At 43.0% G+C, this 23388-nt stretch overlaps 1 protein-coding gene across 1 annotated transcript in view; it reads right to left on the reverse strand.

Moving 5' to 3' along the window:
* Positions 1-21701, reverse strand: part of arid3c (AT rich interactive domain 3C (BRIGHT-like)) — a gene marked incomplete at its 3' end in the record, with an annotated part of 126393 nt that extends 104692 nt beyond the window's left edge. Inside the window, exons 1-2 of the mRNA XM_080738797.1 lie at positions 21602-21701; positions 20091-21119 (exon numbers count right to left, since the gene is read on the reverse strand). Of these exons, the coding sequence (XP_080594923.1) occupies positions 20091-21119; positions 21602-21640 (1068 nt within the window). The 5' untranslated portion in view covers positions 21641-21701. The remainder of the gene's footprint in view (positions 1-20090; positions 21120-21601) is intronic.
* Positions 21702-23388: the final 1687 nt, after the last annotated feature.

Consider the following 23388-nt stretch of genomic DNA (forward strand, 5'->3'; position numbering starts at 1 on the left):
AACCACGTCACTGCACCCAGCACATTAAAGGAGCACTTCACTCAATGTCAGCCTCATCTTCATATGATCGGTCCTCACTAATGCTCACTAATATAACACGGTTTCTCAAAATTTCTAATTTCAAGGTCTGCCCGTTAGGGTCCATTTGGTTCCATTTGTACACTGTCAGAGTTATAGACTTTAAGAGTGAATTTAGACCAGGTTGAGGGGAGGAGGGAGGTATCAGGTGTTTTTTTTTTTTGGGGTGGGGGGGGGGGGGGGGGGGGGGCTAGGTTGGGGGAGGGGGAGTGTTACTAGCTACAGTACATACATACGAGGCCCAGGCTAATCCTAGCAGCATGGATATCACTGTGGTCAACTTGTAAGTTGACTGTTGGGAACATTTTTGTTTGGCACTGCATCGATAAGTTGGGCTTTAAGTATTGCTATTTGTGTTGTGACGTGACACTTATGAGCGTTGACAGTTTTTGACACTTATATACTTATATTCCTCTTTTTATTGTGCCTTGCTCTTTTTGACTGTACAAAACAGTACTGTTTTTCCAATTCATACTTCTCTGTAACTTTATAAACCTTAAACTGCTGTGCTGCCTCTGGGCGATAGATTTTCCCCCTTGGGATAATAAAGTATCTATCTATCTATCTATCTATCTATCTATCTATCTATCTATCTATCCATGTCCTAAAACCGATCCTATACTTATGATTAGTTTTTAAATAATTTAAAAATAGTGAAAACACTGTTGTGTCGTTGGCTTGGAGATGGGATATTTTGGCTACTTTTGTATGACACTCTTGCGTTGTATGATGAAGTGGGCCTTCATTAATTTACATTGGAATGAGATACAAGGTTTCTGCCCGACAACAACATGGGTAAGTAATGCTGTGAAGTGGCAGAGCTGTGTGTGCACGTGCAACGCACACGCATTAATGAATGCTGACACATGGAGACATGTGCTATTAGACCACACTGACCCGCAGCTGTCCCAGTGCGTGCACTGCACACACATGCACGCACACATACACACACACACACACACATCTTGTAGATCAGCTACTTCCGGCTAATCCCCCCCAGAATAGGGATTTGGGATGCTAGGGGTTCAAGTGCTTAATGTAAAACAAAATAATTAAAAACTAAAAAAGGATCCTGTCACACAAATATTTGGCACACCAACCCCCCCACCCCCCTGTAGTAACTCAGAGGACCCCCTTGGGGTCCCGACCCCACCCCCCACCCCCTGCGTCGAAGGCCTGTGCATTAAAGAAGCGTCTCAAAGGGCCACTCTACGGGACAACTGATTCAGCAATATGTTAAAAGCGACAGTTACACTTCAATACACGCCAGAGACCTTGACTTTTTTTTTTTTTTTTTTTTTTACAGCGCCAATCTAATCTGCAAGCCCCCCACCCCCGCCCGCCCCCTCCCTATCAATGATTACTCAATCTCGTTAGCGAGCCCGGCGGAACGAACAGACTTGCACACATGCAAATGCCCCCCCCCCCGGCCAGGCATTCTATAGTGCACATATATAGCTTTATGGTTTACATGCACATGTAGGCACACAGAGGAAGAGAGAAATGCTGAATCGCCGTTATATCAAGCGCCCGCTACTGCAAATAAGGGCGAAGGTCGCGTCTATATGAAGATCCTGTGAACAACCCCCCCACCTCTGGGTTTTGTCGTTATCTGTCCTATTTAAAATAGCTTTTATCTGTTCCGAAGTGGATTTGGCCACCCCCCTCTCAAATCCCGCTAAATTTGCACATCCGCGTCCAATCTTGTGTACATGCTCGGTGTATACAGTAGGCCTACAGTACATGCATGTCTTTGATTGTGCTTTTCAACCATTTCTTTCCCCCTCCCCGTTATAATCCATGCTCTCCTTCTCTCTGCCCACCTGAAAACTACAAATGATGAAGCACTTCCTTACACCTGTATGCAAATGTAACTATAAAGTTCTGATTCTGTTATGTTCTGGAGAGACGTTATTACCAAGGCTCACAGTATAGGGCCAGGCAATTCGCCGAAATATATCCAAACTGATATTTAGAACCAAATTATAGACACATTTAGTTTTTTTCTTTTTTCTACTTATGAATGAACTAATCCAGTCGTTCTCAAACTTTGAAATTTGTTACAGACTTGTAAGGGTCAATTTAGACCCTATAGTCTAAACCCAGATAGTCCCTGAAATCCACTTTGAGAACCACTGAACTAATCTACACGAATATATATATATATATATATATATATATATATATATTTTTTTTTTAACCGCCTAAATTGGCTGGTCTGATTAACCACATAACCCTGTATAGTTGTTGTACAAAAGGTGGCGTGCAAACTGCAAACACGTTGAAAGTAGCCAATCCACTGAGACCAACATTCTAAATAGTAGCGAATACTAGCGATGTTAATGATTTGGAGTCATATTGCCACAGCCCTGGCACATCATAGCAAAACTCTAATGTGGGAATGAGACTAGCGTATGCGTGACCCATCTCCAATGTGCATTGTGTGTGTGTGTGTGTGTGTGTGTGTGTGTGTGTGTGTGTGTGTGTGTGTGTGTGTGTGTGTGTGTGTGTGTGTGTGTGTGTGTGTGTGTACGACATACATTAAGTTATATATAATGCCCACAAGCTCACAGCTGCCAAGTTAATGGTCAATGAGGGCAGCATTTAGTGCGTCCGTTAAAATGAGCTGCATCTGTTACTGATTTCTATTGCTGCGGTTCTGTGTTGTACCGAGTGGACAACGTGTACACCCGGAGTCAGGGTTGGAACAAGTACTTACAGTAAAAGTAGAAATACCTAATTATGAATAAATATACTATAGCCTTTTACTTCTAAGTAAAAGGCCTGTGTTCCGAGTTTTAGTGCAGAAATACTGGCATAAATGATGAAGTATAATATAAACTACTTAAAGGAGTCGTTCACACTCAAAATGACTTTTTGGGGGTGAAATATATCTATATATTTGTTACCTCCTTTGATTCCGGATCCAGAATCAATGGGGGTAAATTCATTGTTATCAAATTATTGGCTTAGGAATGCGACAAAAACTTGTGCGTAATCAATAGAAAAATAGTCATTTTTGGGGTGAACTACTCCTTTAAAGTACCAAAATGAAAAGTGTCCATTATGGGAGAATGTACCATTTCACAGGTTTTATCAAAAGGTTTTTTTCAAAATGTGTCTTTTGAAATCTTTTGAGTTGTGGCAGATGTAACATACACAGACTAAGTATACCAGTAAGACTCCCTAATCGGGAGATAAGCGACCGTTGGTCGCTTATCTCCACAAATAGGCCAAAAGTTTGTTTTACCAATTATCAAGACATACGGGCAGTTGACAGTTTGCCATGGTTACTCATTGAAGTTGAATCTCCATATATGGAGATAACCTACGCATCACACTAAGTCTGACCTCACCAGCCCATATTTGGGCATGAGCAACTTATGTCTCCATATATGGAGATATGATGACATCACACAGTCCTCAGCCGATGATGTGGCGTGATGTCATACAATACACAAACGAGCCCTACAGTATAAAGGGGCAATTCTTGCCAGGAAAGAAGCATTTCTTCGACTCAGACCTTATCGCCAGGGTTGGCTTATAGCAGCTGTCGGTAGGACCATATGGATTCTGTTAGTGTGGATCTCCTAACAGGGCATCATCTGGGATACAATCCCTTTTATGCCCATATATGGAGATCCCTAACATAAACCCTTTCATGCCCATATATGGAGATCCCTAACAGAATCCCTTTTATGCCCATATATGGAGATCCCTAACAGCATCCCTTTTATGCCCATATATGGAGATCACTAACAGCTAACAGAATCCCTTTTATGCCCATATATGGAGATCCCTAACAGAATCCCTTTTATGCCCATATATGGAGATCCCTAACATAATCCCTTTTATGCGCATATATGGAGATCCCTAACAGAATCCCTTTTATGCCCATATATGGAGATCCCTAATAGAATCCCTTTTATGCCCATATATGGAGATCCCTAACAGAATCCCTTGTATGCCCATATATGGAGATCCCTAACAGAATCCCTTTTATGCCCATATATGGAGATCTCTAACAGAATCCCTTTTATGCCCATATATTATGGAGAAATCCCTGCTCTGAGTATCTGACATCAGTGTGATGTCACCTGTTTATGCCCATATATGGAGATCCCTGCTCTGCGTATCTGGTTGCTATGGTAAACAGTTGGTTGCTAGGGTAAAAAAACATGGTTGCTATGGTAAACAGTTGGTTGCTAGGGTAAACAGTTGGTTGCTAGGGTAAAACCATGGTTGCTAAGGTGGTTGCTAACGTACACTAACAGACCAGCAACAACAGACTGTTGCCACAGCAACGTACACAAAGGTTTGTGTACACATGTGGTGTGATGTCATACTGATGCGGAGATATGAGCAGGGCAAAGGTGTGACGTGTGACGGACGGACGGACGGACGGACGGACGGACGGACGGACGGACGGCCGGTGGAGGTTTTCATAGTAAACTGCTCCCTGACGGTCGCAAAAATAGGGTTCAAGTGGTTGAATGCGTGTTTGTAATTACAATCTCAAATCTGCAAAGTAACTAGTGATTAATCTGTCAAATACAAAAATGTAGTGGAGTAAAGAAAGTGTAAAGTACTGATGTAAAGTAAGTACCTGTACTCAAGTAGACTAAGTTATGTTCTTTTAATACCGATACTTTTGTACTTTCACTTGTAACAGAGTATTTCTACAATATTGATACTTTGACTTAAAGGAGTAGTTCACCCCCACAAAATGACTTTTTTCTAACGATTACTCACCTCATGGAGACTTGTGTTCAATAATATTTTTTTTTTGTATTCGTCACATCCCTAAAGACAAAAAAATGTATTATAGTGAATTTACCCCCATTGATTTCCGGATGGGGACCCAAATGCATTACTCCCCATCCGGGTCTCCATCCGTAATCAATGGGGGTAAATTTACTATAATCTCCATGGCGTGAGTAATCAATAGAAAAAAAAAGTTCATTTTGGGGGTGAACTACACCTTTAAGTAAGAAATGAGAGTACTTTTTCCCCCACTGCTGAGCAGCACCAAAGCATGATGGAAAGGGGGGGGGGGGGGGGGGGTGGATACATTCGGCAACTTTTAATCTGACAGGTCGGGTATACGGCGCGAAGGCTGAGAGGTAGAAAGTCGGACCCCTGCTCTTAAACCCCCCCCCCCCCACCCCCCACCCCCAACCCAAACCCTTAGGGGCCGTGGAGGGGCCCCATAACTAATGATGTGAGGCATTTCACTGTGCTACATTCCAAAGCCACGACCCTCCAATAACAAGCTCTGTAATGACCACACCGTTTGGCCCTCTGTCACCATCGCCGTACCATCGCTGTACTGTACTCAACCGTTAATTGTCACACAAAATTAACTGCGATTAACCGATTTAATTGTTAATCAGCCTAAGGTCTTAGGTCCTATCCTAAGACCTAAGGCCAATTATGCCAACGCCTTCTAAATCAGTAATTCAACTTCTCAAACATAGCAGATGTACAAGCTCGCAGCGCAGCAAGAAGTGACGGGGGCTGCGAGCTTGTAGATCTGCAATTTGTTATAAGGACAAACAACAATCTAGAATGACACAGATTCTTTCCCGGTCTTGTTGACATAATCTTTCTGTTTGCCTTTTAGGGGCTTCGTCAAGCAAGACAAGATAGCACGATGCAGATTATGACCAATAACTGACATGATGCAGAGAAAGGAATGACATATTTAATAGCTTTATACTTTTCCAAAAAAAGAATCAACGGTATTGTGAACTCACTCAGCTATTTCCACTATTTCTGAAAATTAGTTTGGAACCATAACAAACATTTCCTCAACATGGGAAAACGATAATGACGAACAAATCATCTCCCAACAAATTGTGATTATAGACGATTACGTGTAGCAATCGTGACCGGCCTATTAGGCACCTTGTACAGTCATTAATAGACCTGTCTGTACATACATTCCATGCATCCAATCGAAAGATTAAAAAAAATAACAACCCCCCCTCAACCCCCCTCCCCACTCTAGGCTCTCTGGCCTAGTGGTTCTCAACATCTGGGTCGGGACCCCCAGGTTTTTTTTTTTAAGTGTATAGAGGGTATCTGCACATTTCTAAAGTGACAATTTAAGGACTTGTTAATTAATACCTCTAAAATGGCAAATTAAACATTGGCCAAATTGTCAAATATTAGAGGCAGAAATTGTGGAAAAAACACAACAACAGTGTGAGCATGTAGATCTGCTATTTTCACAATAGGACTGTGTTATACAAAATGAAATGCCTCAACTCTTATTGTTCGTCAGGTTGGGGGGCCCCCAGTTAAACTATGATTATTCTGGGGGTCGCGGCCTGAAAAGGTTGAGAACCACTGCTCTGACCAAGCGAAACCGTCGGAAAAGTGGAGTCACAGACGGAACACCACGCGGAGCTGGGAGAGCGCAGCGCGGTGAGGCAATGTTTGCCGACCAGTCAGATCTCGTAAACAGAGGAGGGGGGGAGCGGGGTGGGGTGGGCGGAGGGGAGGGGAGGGGAGGGGAGGAGGGGAGGGGGGCTTTTGCAAGCAGCTGCAGAAATTCCAGGCCCCCGTTTTTTGCGATTAAAAAGTAACACCCACATTGAGGGCTGGGATGGGGTGGAGGGTGTTTGAACAAGCTTAGGAGGGGGGGACTCTCTAGTCTAGTCTCTAGTCTACCGGCCTCTGTTTTAAAGAAAAAGAGACAGGGCAGGACAGGACATTTGCACCCAAAAAAAAGAGAAAAAGTAAAAGAGTTAACACGTCAATGGCGCTTTGTACCAAAAAGCGCTTATTTCTTTTTGTTTATTGGACACTCAACTCCCTGCTCTTCCTCCTCCTCCACGACACACGTTAACTTATAGACACGTTAACTTATAGACACTAAATGAGAAAAGAGTGATAAAACGTATGCATGGACGTATGCACACGCAAAGTGAGTTTGTAAACATGAAAGAATTACAAAAAAACTCCCATACTCTGGGAGAAATACAACAACGTGCGAACACAGCAGCAAGAACTTGTGAACCGTTGCGATAAAAGAAGGCTAGAGAATGGAATACAACCACCCTAAGGTCTACTAGTAAGACACCTCACGGTGACATGCGACGGTATTGAGAAAAAAGAAATGCTGATATCTGTTCCAAAAAGCTTCATATCCTGAATATACATAACGACAAAATGTGACATATCTCTTTTTACGCAATGCTGTACCCCCTCCAACTGTATATATATGTTCCCCACTTTCAACAGTTTTTATTATGTTTTGAAACTTGCTTTGGCAATGAATGTAATAGTATGTTTTCTCATGCCAATAAAGCTCCTTTGAATTGAAATTGAAATTGAGAAAAGAGAATAAAACGTATGCATGGAGGAGAGGTTGATGGAACATTAGCAGGGTTGGAGGGGGGAAGAGGGGGAAGGGTGGGAGGCTGCTGGTTCTTGGGCAAACATTGTATTAAAGCCCTTATACACAGTGGGCTGGCTGTAAGATCCACAACACCCCAACCCCAACCCCCCTGGTCCACACACACACACACACACACACACACACACACACACACACACACACACACACACACACACGGGCGTCACACCAAATTCTGGGCCCTGGGTACAAGGATTCACTGCGGGGCCCCCCATGAATGTTAACTATTGAAAAATAGCAGATATACAAGCTCACAGCTGCAAGCTTGTAGATCTGCTATTTTTGAAAAATTGTGAAAATGTGTGCAAGAAACGTATGTTTCCATGTCAGTGGTGGTGCTGAAACTTTTTCATGTCAAGGACCCCCAAAATGATATGTATTTGGCCACGGACCCCCATCTCAAAATATTTCGTTCCGGGTACCCCCCCAAATGTTCGCTTAAAAAAATACATATATTCAAAGATTTGCACACATTTTCACGACTTTTAAAAAATAGCAGATCTACAAGCTCGGTGCCGCGCTGTGAGCTTGTACATCTGCTATTTTTCAATAGCTAAAGTTACTAGGGCCCCTCCACCTTGGGCACTAGTAACTCAGTCCCACTTTCCTACCCCCCTTGTGACGCCCCTGCACGCACACACACACACACACACACACACACACACACACACACACACACACACACACACACACACACACACACACACACACACACACACAGAGAGCTTATAGGTTTTTACGGCCCCTCCCTCCATGAGGCGGTCCTATATAAAAGTTATAGCACACAGTGAAGGAATCCAGGAATGCCATTAAAGGGTTTCCAATGACGGAGCAGATTTTAACATGGAGGTACAGCTGTCACTATAGGCCTATAGCATGGAGGCACCACCCCCACCCCTTAAAGGAGTAGTTCACCCCCAAAATGACTTTTTTCCCCCTATTGATTACTCACGCCATGGAGACTTGAATTCAATAATATCTTTTGGTTTTTGTCACATTCCTAAGACAATAATTTGATTTTGGTAAATTTACCCCCCATTGATTCCGGATAGGGACCCAAATGCATTTGGGTCACCATCTGGAGTCAATGGTGGTACATTTATTGTAATCAAACTATTGTCTTAGGAAAGCGACAAATACAACAAAAGTATTATTGAACTCAAGTCTCCATGGCGTGAGTAATCAATAGGGAAAAAAAATCATTTTGGGGGTGAACTACTCCTTTAACTCTGCTCTGACCATAGCAGTGGTTCTCAAACGTTTTCAAGTCAACGGATAACCCCCTGATTAATCATCATCATCACCTTTATTTATACTCGAAGTACAGTTGAGGGCAAGCCCTCATTTTCAATGTAGCCGAGGTTACAATACAGAACAATAAAAAGTTAAACACAATATTAAAACATTATAAATTAAACTGAGTAATTTATAAAAGAACAGAGCTAATAAATCAAGTGAAACATGTGCAATCATGATTGAAAGTGGTAAGGATCAGTCCTTTGAACTTGCCAATAGATGGCAGGGAGGACAGTTTTAAAGATTTTGCAAGTAAGTTCCAGGATGTTGGGCCGCTGATGGTGGAATTAATGTGGTTCGGCTTGCTAGTACAATATAACGTATACGATCTTAAGGGTAGGCCTATAGACTATGTTGATACAATATAACGTATACGATCTTAATGGGAGGCCTATAGACTATGTTGATACAATATAACTTATATAATCTTAATGGTAGTCCTATAGACTATGTTGATACAATATAACTTATACAATCTGTATGGTAGGCCTATAGACTATGTTAATACAATATAACTTATACAATCTGTATGGTAGGCCTATAGACTATGTTAATACAATATAACTTATATAATCTTAATGGTAGGCCTATAGACTATGTTGATACAATATAACTTATACAGGGGTGGTTGTATTTTGTCTCTCTGCTCTTCTATTGACACATTTAGATTGGGTCAAAGGTCATGTCTCACCTAGACACAGGATCTGACACCAATTCTGATTCGGTCGAAGAGGAAAGGAAACTGGTTCCACAAATTTTAGCCTGGGACCCCCTGGAACCCCCTCAAGGACCCCTGGTGGTCCCCAGACCCCACTTTGAGAACCACTGGCCTATATATTCCATGATCCAAGCATGGATTATTGGCCTTGACACATCATTGGCCTTGACAAATCAAGCTCTTTTCCATATGGAGATGTTTTTCATTCATATGTTTGAACCACTTGGAAGGAGTAGTTCCCCCCAAATTTTGTTTTATATAAATTACACACTCAAAGAGACTCAAAGCAGGGCTTGACATTAACATTTTGAGGCACTACATTTCCCATTCACTTGTCCAGGCACAAAAGTCACTTTTGTGTCACATTTCACAGTCATTTCTTTTTTTAATTCAACAAATAAATAAGACCCCCCCTTGCCCCCTCCACTCCATAGTATGGGCAGTCCATAGTCTGCATACAGCACAAAGCTGCTAGGAGCGTCACAGAAAAAAGTGAAACCAAGAGCCACTTGTCCAACGGACAAGTACATTTTTGGAGCTGTGTGGAACACAAGCTCCCCTATACGTGGCCGTGTGTGTAGGTATGTGGGTATGTGGGTGGGTCTGTGGGTCTGTATGTAGCCTGTATGTAGTAACCCTGGGTGACCAGAGAGGTGCTGTTGAGTCTAGCCTGCCCTGAGCATCAACTGCAATACACACACACACACACACACACACACACACACACACACACACACACACATTTGAAATGTTTATTTATGACCACATAAAGAGAAGTACAAGGATGCCTCATACAAAGGTCATAAACAATGACAGTGCAGTCAGAAAATATGAAAGAACAGCCAGTTACAAAGAGCCTAAACGGCAGAACATTGATACTCTACATACAGTATAGATGACATACTTGTCAGACACAGCGGACATAAGTCATGGATAGAGGAAAGTAACCCTGGGTAACCCTGGGTGACCAGAGAGGTGCTGTTGAGTCTAGCCTGCCCTGAGCATCAACTGCAATACACACACACACACACACACACACACACACACACACACACACACACACACACACACACACACACACACACACACACACACACACACACACACACACACACACACACACACACAGCTCCACTTCGAACAGAGGTTCGATTTTTAATGAACTTGTCCATGAAGATGTATTAGTTGTCCCGGACAACAGGGCAAGCCTTAATGTCATGCCCTGCAACAAAGACAAAAACAATCTCCATGTCAAAACTCCATTGATAGAAAATAAGTCGTTTTGGGAGGTGAACTACTCCTTTAAACCCTCTGTTCTTCAGTAAAACAGAGCTGAGTTGCAACCGTTCGCTTTTTCCCCCCAGCGGAATCGCTTTTCCAAAAAGAGCCGATCTACAAGCTATATAATTTTGGGCTAATGATCCCTGCATTAGGGATGCTGGCGTTCAAGCGGTGAAATTCCGTGACTCAATGCATTTCAGACTGAGAGAGAGAGACAGATAGACAGAGAGAGACAGATAGAGATAGACAGACAGAGAGAGACAGAGACAGATAGAGATAGACAGACAGAGAGGTGTGTCATAGTAAAAGCTGCTGTCTAACCAGTAGTGTTAAGTCTTCCTGTAGGTAATCCTCTACTGTGTCTGACTTCCTCTGCAGGATTTCACAACGGCCTCTCTCTCTCTCCTCTGTGCAGCTCCTCGCTCAGGCTCACGCGTACGAAGCACCCACGCTACCCACACTCCTCGATGAGCGCCTTTATCATGGACAGTATTTCTTCAACAGGGATGAAATGATTCCGATTGGAGATTCCAAACTTGACTGCTTACATGGACGCCGAATAAAAGCAATCCTCGTGTGGGTCTACATGCAGGCACGTGCACACATAGACATCAAAGGGGGCTTGAGCCACTGCCATTATATCCGTCTGTAAAAGGTGCCCTTTCCAGACCATGAATGCAGTTTTTACTACAGTGAAAGAAATTGATTATACTTAGTTCAGTGTGGTATCACGCACCGAAAAAAGCGTGATACGCTGCACCGCGTTGTGAGCTTGGAGGTCTGCTATTTTCGACATTTTCACCAGAAATGTCAGCCCCTGCCTCTCTAACATTCTCTGCACGTCCCTGCCTACATGATGCCTCAAAGCGTTTCATCAGGAAAATGACCTGACATGCATGACATGCTTCTGCCGGTTTTGTTTTGTTTTGCAGTTTTCTGTCAATTTTCCAGTTAGAGACCCAACCAAGCAACACAGGGAATGTGTTTACACGCTGATATTTCCCTGTTGAAAGGAGTAGTTCACCCCCAAAATAACCTTTTCCCTATTGATTACTCATACCATGGAGACTTGACTATATTAACAACTCATTGGGCGTAAGTCAGGAGAATTTCCCTATGTAGCTCACTGCCTTTCTTCTCTTACCTTTTAACGTGGTCGCAAGAATATCCGTCGTGCACGATCGGACTCCAACCATGAATCGTGCGTGTTTACGTTGTCCACAGCTTCAAAATAAATAAAAAAAAACTTTGAAAAACCGACCATCCGTTCAAGAACTAGCTCCTGTGTTGTATAAACAGTGAGTGATCCATCCCATGGCTCGGAAGGATCTGCTTCCGGTTGCCATGGTAATAGTGCAGCGATCAAATGGGTCAGTGAAGAAACCGTTCTGAGAGGTTTAGTTCCGCTTTTTTAGTTCCAGTTTTCGATTAAAAAAAAAAGTATTTTAATTAAAGCTTATTACATTCTCGGGATTATCGGGCCTGGCAGGGAGCTACATAGAAAGGATTATTTTTGTCAGGGACTTTGTTAAGTATATTATCCACGAGTTTCCAACGCCCCATAGTGCATTGCGCAGACGCTGTACCGAGCTTCCGGCGCCGCAGCCGAGAGTGATTTACAAGCTCACAACAGGCTGCATCTGCGACGCGACGTGAGCTTGTATGTCTGCTGTTAAACCGGAAGTGTGGTGCAAACAGGTCCAAATAATCTCCAGTAAACTCCCGCGGAAACAGGTGGATAAAAATATTACTGAACTCAAGTCTCCATGGCTTGTTAAATCAATAGACAAAAGGTTATGTTGGGGGTGAACTACTCCTTTAACATCAAAGTCTTATGCCAACCCTCTCTTAATATTCTCTTCCAGTTGAGCAATGTTTACATGAGGCCTTTTTGTATTAATTGAGCTGTCATTCTGAATATTAGTGAAATATTTGTGTATCCATAATATGAACACTGACTGTCTTTGCTGGTCAACAAGGACAGCTCTCCAAAAAGGAATATTTGGATTATAATGGAATAATTAGTAGTTTAGGTTTGGGAGAGGGGCCTTCTTTAAAGGGGCGTAGCCAAGGGTGAGCCTGGATAGGCCTAGGCCCACCCATTTCGTTTTTGTGCCCACCCAAAAAGAACTAAAAAAAAGAAAGACACCACAGTTTGATGTGATCATAGCTCAGTCAATTATGAAGCGATTTCTAAAATTAAAACGTCTCCATATTGCTTGGGGGAGTCCACTTCCATGACACATGACTGTATTGTGACTGTAAATATTTAAATGTTCGCTATTTTAAAATAGCCGATGTACAAGCTCACATCTGTGCCCACCCACATTGTGCCAGGCCGAGCCAGTTGGTAAATCCAGGCTACGCCTTCAACAGATATAACAAACAAGAATAAATGGTAAATGGTGCATTTATATAGCACTTTTATCCAAGGCACTTTACATAGATTGTGCATTACATTCACCCATTCACACACACATTCATACACCGGTGGCGGAGGAAACCATGCAAGGCACCAACCTACTCACTGGGAGGAATTAGGGGTTCAGAGTCTTGCTCAAGGACTCTTCAACATTAATTCAAGGCAAGCCCGGATTCGAACTGGGAACCCTTCGTGCTCTAATAACGGTTTCTCTACCCCTGAGCTATGCCGCCCCCCCGAAGAATAATATCATATAGCATCGGTAGGTAAATGAGTATCAACTACAATGAAGGTTGAAATCGCCCCAAGCCTTCACCGTATGTCAATTCCATCCAGTGAAGTCCTTAGTGTTCATATATCCTTCTAGAACTCTGTTAGGGTACAAATGAAACCAAATGGACCCGGAAACACTGAGGATGTTTTTCATTTTACTATGTACAGTCAGGTAGGTGAATACCAGCAAAATCACTCCATCCAATGCTCACAAACAGAACTCCAATGAACGCTCCAACCCCCACACACACATAAAGACAGTCACCTGATCTACCGTATAGGGGGTTTACATTAAAAGGAGTGTCAGTGGAAAAAAAGTTGCCATTCTGTGCTAACAATTCAAACACGGGGTCCGGGGGCTACATTCTATAGCAGTCTTTTATCCACAGAGCAGAGCGTGCAGCTACAGAATATGTGTGGACTTGTAACATGTGATGTGCTGGAGACAATAGCGTTGACAGGCGCGTACTCGCCGCACCGCATGCCACCGCCGCTCGCTAAACGCACATCAAAACAAACAAGATAATGCACGGCCAGAGGGTTCTTTGTGCACTTTTTTTTCTAATTTCTCTGACAGCGGTGCTATTTCTCTGCATGTGTGAGTGAGCGCGTAGTGAGAGTGTGCATGCTGTACACGTACACGACTACACGTGTGTGTGTGCATACGTGTGTGATAAGATAAGAATTATGATACATAATTCTATGTTTGTGTATGAAGCTCATATGACCATAAGGTTATATATTATGAACTGAGCGTACAGTATAGAGACCACATTTTGGTCGGATACTGTAGGGCTCAGGCTATTAGATTACAGGTCATAATAACTTTGGCTGCCCTGAATGTAATCATGTTTTGATATACTGTGATACTATGATATAAGTCACTAGTGGTGGAATATTACCAACACTACGTGGCACTTTCTTCCTGTTATTTCCTTGTTATGATATGGGAACAAATCAATGAGTTCCTACTACTTCCTTGTTATGATATGGGAACGAATCAATGAGTTCCACGCTTCTTACTGTCATAAACTGTATGTCTTTATATACATGTTTTCCTCCATCTTGGAGGAGAGAGAGATTTAGAAAGCTACCCCTATGGTACGCTCACTGTTTGTCTTCCTTGTCTGCTCTCTTAAAATACAGCAATCTATGGACTGTCCTTTGGCTCGTGTCTCTTATTTTGGTTATGGATTTTATCCATAATCCATATTTATTTAACATTAATAACTTACATTTCAGTGTGGGTGTGTGTGAACCTTTGCATGCTGCTCCGGTGTGTGTGAAAGAAGAAATCCGTTTTTTTAGAGTAAAAGTAAGTAAGCAATTGCAGCGTTGAAGCTTGTAGATCAGCTATTTCCGCTATGTTTTTATAGCCTAAAATGACTAAATATATCAGTAATGTTCCCTGTGCAGTGTGTGGTTATGAAGCTTAAATGGCAAACAGAAATATAGTTTGTATTCATATGTCCTCGATGCCAAAAAACACAATTAAATTGTTTAATCACAATTATCTGTGTGACAATTAATCGTTAATTTAAACTTGTAATATTAGTGACAGCTCTATATGGGAGGGGGGGGGGGTCAATAATTAGGGCTGTCACGATTATGACATTTTACATGGCGATTAATTGTCACTCAAATAACTGCGATTAACGATTTAATTGTGTTTTTGTCGTTGACAATTACATTTCTCTTTGGCTTTTAGGCTTTGAAGTTGCACATGGCAGATATGACACATAACCTAAATATACAAAGAAATGACTGACATATTTGACAACTTTATACTTAAAAAAGACCAATGATAGTGGAAATAGCCGCAATCTGCAGTTTTGTAGATCCGCATTTTCCACTTTTTTTGAAAATGTTTGAAAATATCGGAACATTTTTCAACATGGAAACGATTATGACAAAAATAATTGCGATTATACAATGATGTAACAATTGTGACAGGCTTATTCATTATTCAAGTAAAGTAACAGTAAACTTGTATTTCACAGTACTTGAGTAAAAGGGGGGTGGACTGGGGGATGTGCTGTGTTACAGCACGCGGTGTAGTGTATGTAGTGTAGTGTAGTGTTTGGTAATGGTTTGGCACGGAGCCCACGTCCACATCCCAGCTGCTGGGAGGGAGTGTTGCAGCGAGTGCTGCCAACAGAGGAGATCCCTGCATGCATGCATGGGCGTGAGGCAGCAGCCAGCGAGTAGCGAGGCGCTCTGGAATGCTACCAGCTCTGGTTTCCTGCAGGTCCAAGTGACCTGCTGCCAAAACACTACGCAACTACTCTGTCTGTCCGTCTGTCTGTCTGTCTGTCCCTCTGTCTGTCTGTCTGTCTGTCTGTCTGTCTGTCTGTCTGTCTGTCTGTCTGTCTGTCTGTCTGTTTGTCTATCTCTCTTTCTCTCCCTCTCTCCCTGTTTCTATGTCTGTCTGCCTGTCCCTCTCTGTCTCTCTTTGTGTATATCTTTCTCTCTCTTCTCTCTCTCTCTCTCTCTCTCTCTCTCTCTCTCTCTCTCTCTCTCCTTGTCTCTCTTCCTCTCCCCTCTCTCTCTCTCGCTCTCTCTCTCCTCAGCTCTTTGTCTTGCTCTGTGCGTGCGTGCGTGTGTACTGTGTACATGCGTGCGTGTGTGCGTGCGTGCGTGCGTGCATGTGTTTTGCGACTGTAAGGAATTTCCTTTATGTTTTAATGGTCTCATGTCTTTAGATAAGGCTGTGCATTCTCTCCCAGGGTCATTACTGTAACGTTTTATCACCACAGCACTCACTTTAAGAGACAGACAGAGCCCAAAGACACAGCCATGGGTCCGCTGCCCATCCTCATTCTAGAGACATGTTATTTACCCATCATTTTGTCAACACACCAACGATGGGTTTTCTCATCAATTTGACAAACATAGATTTGATTAGAGTTCATATTTGAGACAAATTAACTTTATAAAGACCAAGAAAAGAAAACCTTTCAAATCAAGAATTCCAAAATAGAGAAAATAGGAGCTCCACAAGCTGACAAAACATCACGCTTTTTGACAAAGTACATTATCTATTTCAATTATTGGTACCGGTCACTGTCAGTAATTTCTTTATTTGTGTAAGTTATTTTTCATAGTAGTATTTATGCCCCGTGCAATTTGTTCACAAAATCTAACCGGCAAATAGAAATGTAATATGTAAAATTGCCACAATGTTCAATGACAAAAAGACAACTTAAATCAATCGTGGCATATATTTAACGGTCAACTAAAATATCATGGAGGTGACAGCCCTGTTCCTATGCTTGGAACAGTGGAGGACTTTGTAACTAAAGGTATGTATATCGGCCGGAAACCTCGTAAGTCCAAAACAAACGTTACTTTATCAGGAAACGTTAAGAAAAAGAGAGAGAACATATGTTCCAACGGATCAAATGTGGTTATTATAAGCTCTTGTTAACGCTTTTCATTTGTTCAATATATCGAGCAATATTTTGAGCATAGGCCAAATCTTCAATGTTTTTCCCCCCCCATCAGAATTCCACCTAAAGTAACGTGTGAGCTTGTTGATCTGCCTTTTTTTCAATTTTCTTAAAACGATTTAGACCAGGTATACATATCTGTGTCACCACTTTAACCATTATTTTATGCTTTAACTATTAAAGGATAAGATTAAAGCAGATATACAAGCTCATGAGCCGTGCATTGCTATTTTTGAAAAGAATCTTGAAAATGTGTGCAAATCTTTGAATGTATATGTTTTTAAAGCAGACATTTGAAACGCAAAAATCCTTCTTTCGCTTGGTCCCTGGAACAAAATATGTTCAGATTGGGGCCCGGGGTCAAATACATGTAATCCTAGGGGTTCCTTGACATGAAAAAGGCTTGAGAACCACTGACATAGAAACATGGGTTTTTCAGAAAACTGCTGGGATTTAGAGGACATTTTTAGGTATTTTTCAGGCCTAAATGTTTTTTTTAAGCATCAAAAGATGAAAATACGGATATACAAGTTTTCCGCCTGACAACACGGCTAAGTGATTTAGCGTCTACAGTAAACATGGGCCGGTCTCTCTCGGTTAGGATCAGATGAGAGCGCTAGGCTCTGCAGGGTCTCGTTTTATATATATATTTAGCCCCCACATCTTGTTCCTATTTCCAAAGATGCATTTACTGCCTTCAAATGTGGTTTTGTTTTGCAACTTTGAACACGCTCCGAACGCTGGCTCCACTCTGTCTGCCAAGCCGGCCATAAGCATCCTTTTATTGTTCCATGACCATTACGCTCAATGGCTGCATTCAAATGACCCCCGCAATAACTGCACATCCTGTTCAATCTTTGATCTATACATCATATATAAACACATATAAATGTATATTTATACATATATATAATATATATTATGTATTACTTGCATTATATTTACTTGTTTCTTATTTTTTTTCCAGGCAGGCAGTCATTCAAAACAACAGAAATTTGCTCCTAATCAAAATACAGACATGTTATATGACTCCATTATTTATGAAGAACAACCGTTTTTTTCTGCAGAAATGCTGATGCACAAAATTGAAAGAATTATGGCAGGAAAAGAGACGTGTCCCTTTAAGTCGATATAGCTATATAGGTAAAGAATGCACTACTAATGACTCATGTTTGGGAAACTGTACGCCGAATGTGTTTTTCATCAAGAAGGCTCCTCTTGTCCATCTCCCACAATAACCGTCCGTATATCAAAGCTATTGGTTTCGGGGGGAGGGGGAGGGGGGGCTATTGAAATTGCATTTCCATGCATCGGGTAATGCTTATAATGTCCAGCGCTAATGCAGTCCCTAATGTACACATCGCATTTAGGAAAGACTCTAAATGATCTATCATAAATAAAGAATGACACGGGCTGCGCGCACAAGCTCGCGCGATATGGATCCATGTGCGCCAAAGAGGCTGGCCATTGGAAATATTGTAGAGTAACTGTATATCAGTCAAAAATAATTCCTAGGCTGAATATGTCATAGACTATACACTCACTGTAATGTCAGCAATACAATAAAATAAAAACTAGGGAGTGCTGTCCATCTTGTTCATATAGATATGCATATCAGATGGTGTTATTGTACAATGCTCACACATTCAGCATCATTCTCCAAATGTTTACTCTAGTACAGTGGTTCTCAAAGCGGGGTTCAGGGACCCCCAGGGGTCCCTGAGGAAGTTCCAGGGGGTCACCAGCAAAATGTGATAATATAGCATCGAACATTTTCCTTCGTCTTTGTCTTTTTTTGTGAGCTTGTAGATTAGCTATTTCTGTTCTTTATATCTTGAAATATTTCTGGGATCATTTTTTAAAATAATAATTAGCAAGACACTTCTCCTGAGGTCCCTGGCACAAAATCCCTTTTAAAGGGGGCTGCAAACAAATACATATGGGACCTTGACATGAAAATATTATTTTATCAGCTTCACATTGTATGCTTAATTATGTGTTCTATAATTGGTAGCTGACATTTAACAAACTGCTCAGTGCTTCAACCTCTAAGCTTAATGAAAACGTATTGCAGCTATGAAATGAACGTGAACTTTGAGAAAACAACCACTTCTGAATATTACCAGACTAAGCATTAACACATAAAAGATAATAAAGGGATACACCTATGCTACTAACACGTTTTTTTGGTTGCTATACCAAAAAGACAGGGCTTAAATAAAAAATGTGTGTGATGTAGAAAAATGTGTTTTCTTTGAAAGGGACATGCTAGGAGCCTCCTATTAAAGGCACTGGTGTCAACATCTATCATGGGGCCCCTTTCAGAGGAGAGCCTCTGGAAATATGACACGCCGTCGAGTAGACGTCACCTTTTCCTATCATTAGAAAACTAATCAAAACCTTTCCTGGGTTTTAATCAAATGAGCTTGCAATACATTGTCTGGTTCAATTAACTATTATGCAACTCGTGACAGCAAGAGTCAAACAGAAGAACCAACAGCCCATTTGCAGCCAATTCTCACCCAGAAAAACACACAGTCTATAAATAATCTAGGAAACAGTCGTCTCACTGGCAACTTCACAACACTTTGGAGAGGGTTTTCAAACTGCGTTGACTGAGCATTGGTTCTCAAAGTAGGGTCCGAGGTCCCCCAGGGGTCCCTGAGGAGGGAGTTACAGGGGGTCCCCAGCTAAATGATAGTTAGGAACCAAATGGACCCTTATTGGGTATGTAACTCAAGAGAGTGTACAAATGGAACCAAATTTGTACACTCTCCGAGTTAAGTTAACATCGATTTTACAATATAAATTGGGGTCTCAGAGATAGAAATATAGAATTAAATGGGGGTCCTTGAAATTAAAATGGTTGAGAATCACTGCTAGAGCCATAAGAATCTTCTCTTACGGGGGTCCTTGGCATATCTTTTCAAAAGGGGGTCCGCGGGCTGATAAGTGTCAATTTGGGGGTCCTTGACATGAAAAAAGTTTGAGAAGTAGCCTACTGGGCCATAGAGAGAGAGAGAATGAATGAACTTCGTTTGGAAACGGTTAAAGAAAGTAGACAGGTAGTGTTTTAGTAGGTTAATATTAAGACTAGAGTAGATATTAATGGTTTGCGGGGAGAGAGGGGGGTAGTAGGGGTGTCTCTACCTGTTTGAACTGCTCTTCATAGGTCCACTCGTGGTGCTGCGGCTGTGCGTGAGGCGCCATCCCGCCAGGTGAGTCCGACTGCCGGGGGGGAGGAGGGGGGAAGGCCGGCGGCGGGACCACCGGTCCTCCGGCGGGGGTCCCGCCGCCGCCGGCCTTCGCTACTCCTCCTCCTCCTCCTCCGCTGACGCGGGCCAGCAGCAGCTGCTGCTGCAGCCCCAGAGTGGCGCCGTGCGCCGGGGAGCCGCCGTGGCTGTGAGCCGCTCCCTGGTGGTGGTGGTGGAGGTGCTGCTGCATGGAGGACAGGCGGCTCTGGTAGTGCGCCAGGTCTCCGTCCATGTCCTCCTCCTCGTCGTCCTCCATGTCGTCGTCCATCATGAGCCCGTCCCGCTCCTCCATGTCGTCCCCGTCCTCCTCCTCCTCCATGTCCCGGGGGTCCCTATCGTCCGCTGTGCCGCCGCCGGTGGAGGCTCTGGAGGAGGCGTTGTTGTTGATGTTGTTGCCCGAAGCCTCCTCCTCGTCGTCTATATCCGAGTCCCCGGCGTCCCCGGCAGCGGCGGCCGCAGCGGCAGCCGCGGCGGTTCTCTCCAGGTGCTTGCGGACGGCGAGGTGCGACTGGAGCAGCTGGCGCTCCGCGGCGGGGCTCAGGCTCAGCCCGCCGCCGCCGCCGCCCGGCGGGGACGGCGAGGAGCCGGCGCCGGCGACTCCGACTCCGACTCCCCCCGCGGCGAAGGCGCCGCGCACCGCCGCCTGGTAGTGGCGGAACGCCAGTGCCTGCTGGTGGATCTGCGACTCCACCATGGAGCGCAAGTCCTTCTCCTTCTCCGCCGCGCGGAGCTTCTCCTCCAGCGCCAGGCGGGCAGCCTGCTGCCGCTGGAGGTTCTCCATGACCGCCTCCAGCTTCATGCCGCCGCCGCCGGGCTGCTGCTGGTGCTGCTGCTGCTGCGAGCCGGCCGAGAAGTGAGTGTGATTAGCCGGGGAGGAGGACACGGCCAGGAGGGGAAGGCTGGCCGGGGAGGAGAAGGCGGCTTGCTGCGGTGCGGTGCGGGGGACGGAGGGCAGAGAGATGAGAGAGAGAGAGGCACGCGTGAAAACTCATGGAAAACACTTTCCAAAACACACTACTGGTTTACTATGGCGCACACATCGCCCCCGATGATCTCTGTGTTTATATATAACACCGCAAATACTTTCCTTTTACTTTGCTTCTTTGGTTAAAACCGTAGCTCCAGCAGTGAACTTTTAACAGCCAGAGTTGTTTAACATCAGTCAACGACCGCAGAAAACTTGCGCCAACTGTGCGTAAAACGGCATATTATGTTACACGAAGCGATTCAAATATAGTACAGCTGCTAAATATGTCTAACATTACAGGGGGAAACGGTTAGAAAGAAAAGCGAAATAAAAGCGATCTGTAGGGCTTATAAGAGTGGGCAAAAGAGTTTCCATTATAGGCTATTAAGAAAAAAGAAAACTAGAGAAAAAACTGTAGTGTAAAAGTTTTGGCAGCTTACCAATGTCGATTTAGTTGCTATACTTGTGTTATCAACCATGCTTCTCCCGGAGTCGGATGCGCCGAAATATTGAACGGATCACCAAGGGTCTCCTGTCGAGCCGTTGTGTCAGATGTGATCAAATTCCTGATTGAACATTGGAGAGAGAGATTGTGCGTGTTGTTGATTCTCGGTCGGAGTGGCGGAAATAAATGAGTGTGTGCGTGTGTGTGTATGTGTGTGTGTTTGTGTTGGCCGTGCCGTGGTGTGTAGCCCCCGCAGCCCTTTGGCAACAAGTGGCAACTGGAGGCAGAATGACCTCTTGAGGCAGGGAGCAGCCCTGACGCGCCCTGCTGCCGCTAACTACACGTCAATACACTGATACACACATATAGGGAGGGCAAGCAGGGCTGACAGGCTGCCTAATACACTCTGCTACTACTGGAGGGAAGGATTACTGCTGGCAATAGTATAAAAGCAATGTATAGGCTATATGTGTTTATGTATATATATATATATATATATATATATATATATAGATAGATAGATAGATAGATAGATAGATAGATAGATAGATAGACAGACAGACAGACATTATAGAAGTTTTCATATAGGACAGAACAGTTATATTAAATAGCCTATATATATACAGTGTACACCAGGGATTCCCAAACTTTTTTGGCTCGGAGCACCCCTATAAATATGTTTTTCATCCGAGGCACCCCTACATTATGATATTCCTAATTTATACTCCCAGCACCTTATATTTACAGCATATTTTAGAAAATATGTTGCGAGGAAAGCGATATAATAGCCATTTTGGTTAGAACTGACTGAAAATAACTTTGTACTTCAAGTTTAAAATGATACTAAATATATTTTTTAAATGTCCAAATAAATTTCATTCAATATTATCAAATGATCTAGTGGCACCCCTGGACTGCCGTCGCGGCACCCCAGGGTGCCCCGTCACCCTCTTTGAAAACCCCTGGTGTACACACACGCACACGCACACACGCGCACACACACACACACACACACACACACACACACACACACACACACACACACACACACACACACACACACACACACACACACACACACACACTCACAGCTTGTGTATAGGCTATATTATATTATAACACACTGTTATAATGTGTGATAAAGTAGTCAAATAAAATACAAAATGAGCTGATCTAGCACACCCAACAATGTGTATGTTTTCTATTAATGATATCGAGTTTTCAAATAATTCCAAACCTTCAATGTTTGATATCTGAGATGTAGTGGAGCATATTATATAGGCCTATTTTAAATATTTGAAGTAATCCAGTATGAAACTGTACTTAATTACAGTATGTAGCCTACTTGAGTAAATGTATGCTACTTACTACTAGTTACTTTCCACCACTGCAAGGAAAGAGATCCAAAGAGTTTCTGGAAGTTGTTGTGTCTTCTTATAGAATGTGTTGATGGAGTCATTTATAAATGTGTAAATTAAATGATACACAAACTTTTTGCTTCTGTTATTGCCCTATACTTCATCAATCAAGAGTGTTGCACAAAAATAACGAAAAAAGCTGATCTAAAAGCTCACAAAGTGTCACAACTCACAATGTGATGCGTCTTGGGAGCTTGTAGATCAGTTATTTAATTATTCCACAGGTAAAAAGAAAAAAGAAGAGACAAATCAACAAGACATTTAAAGAAATTATAGATCTTGACTGAGATAGCTGTGGGGCGGCATAGCTCAGGGGTAGAGAAACCGTTATTAGAGCACGAAGGGTTCCCGAAGGGTTCCCAGT

The sequence above is a fragment of the Nannobrachium achirus genome (assembly GCF_963921795.1).
Source record: "Nannobrachium achirus genome assembly, chromosome: 12".
Classification (NCBI taxonomy): Eukaryota; Metazoa; Chordata; class Actinopteri; order Myctophiformes; family Myctophidae; genus Nannobrachium; species Nannobrachium achirus.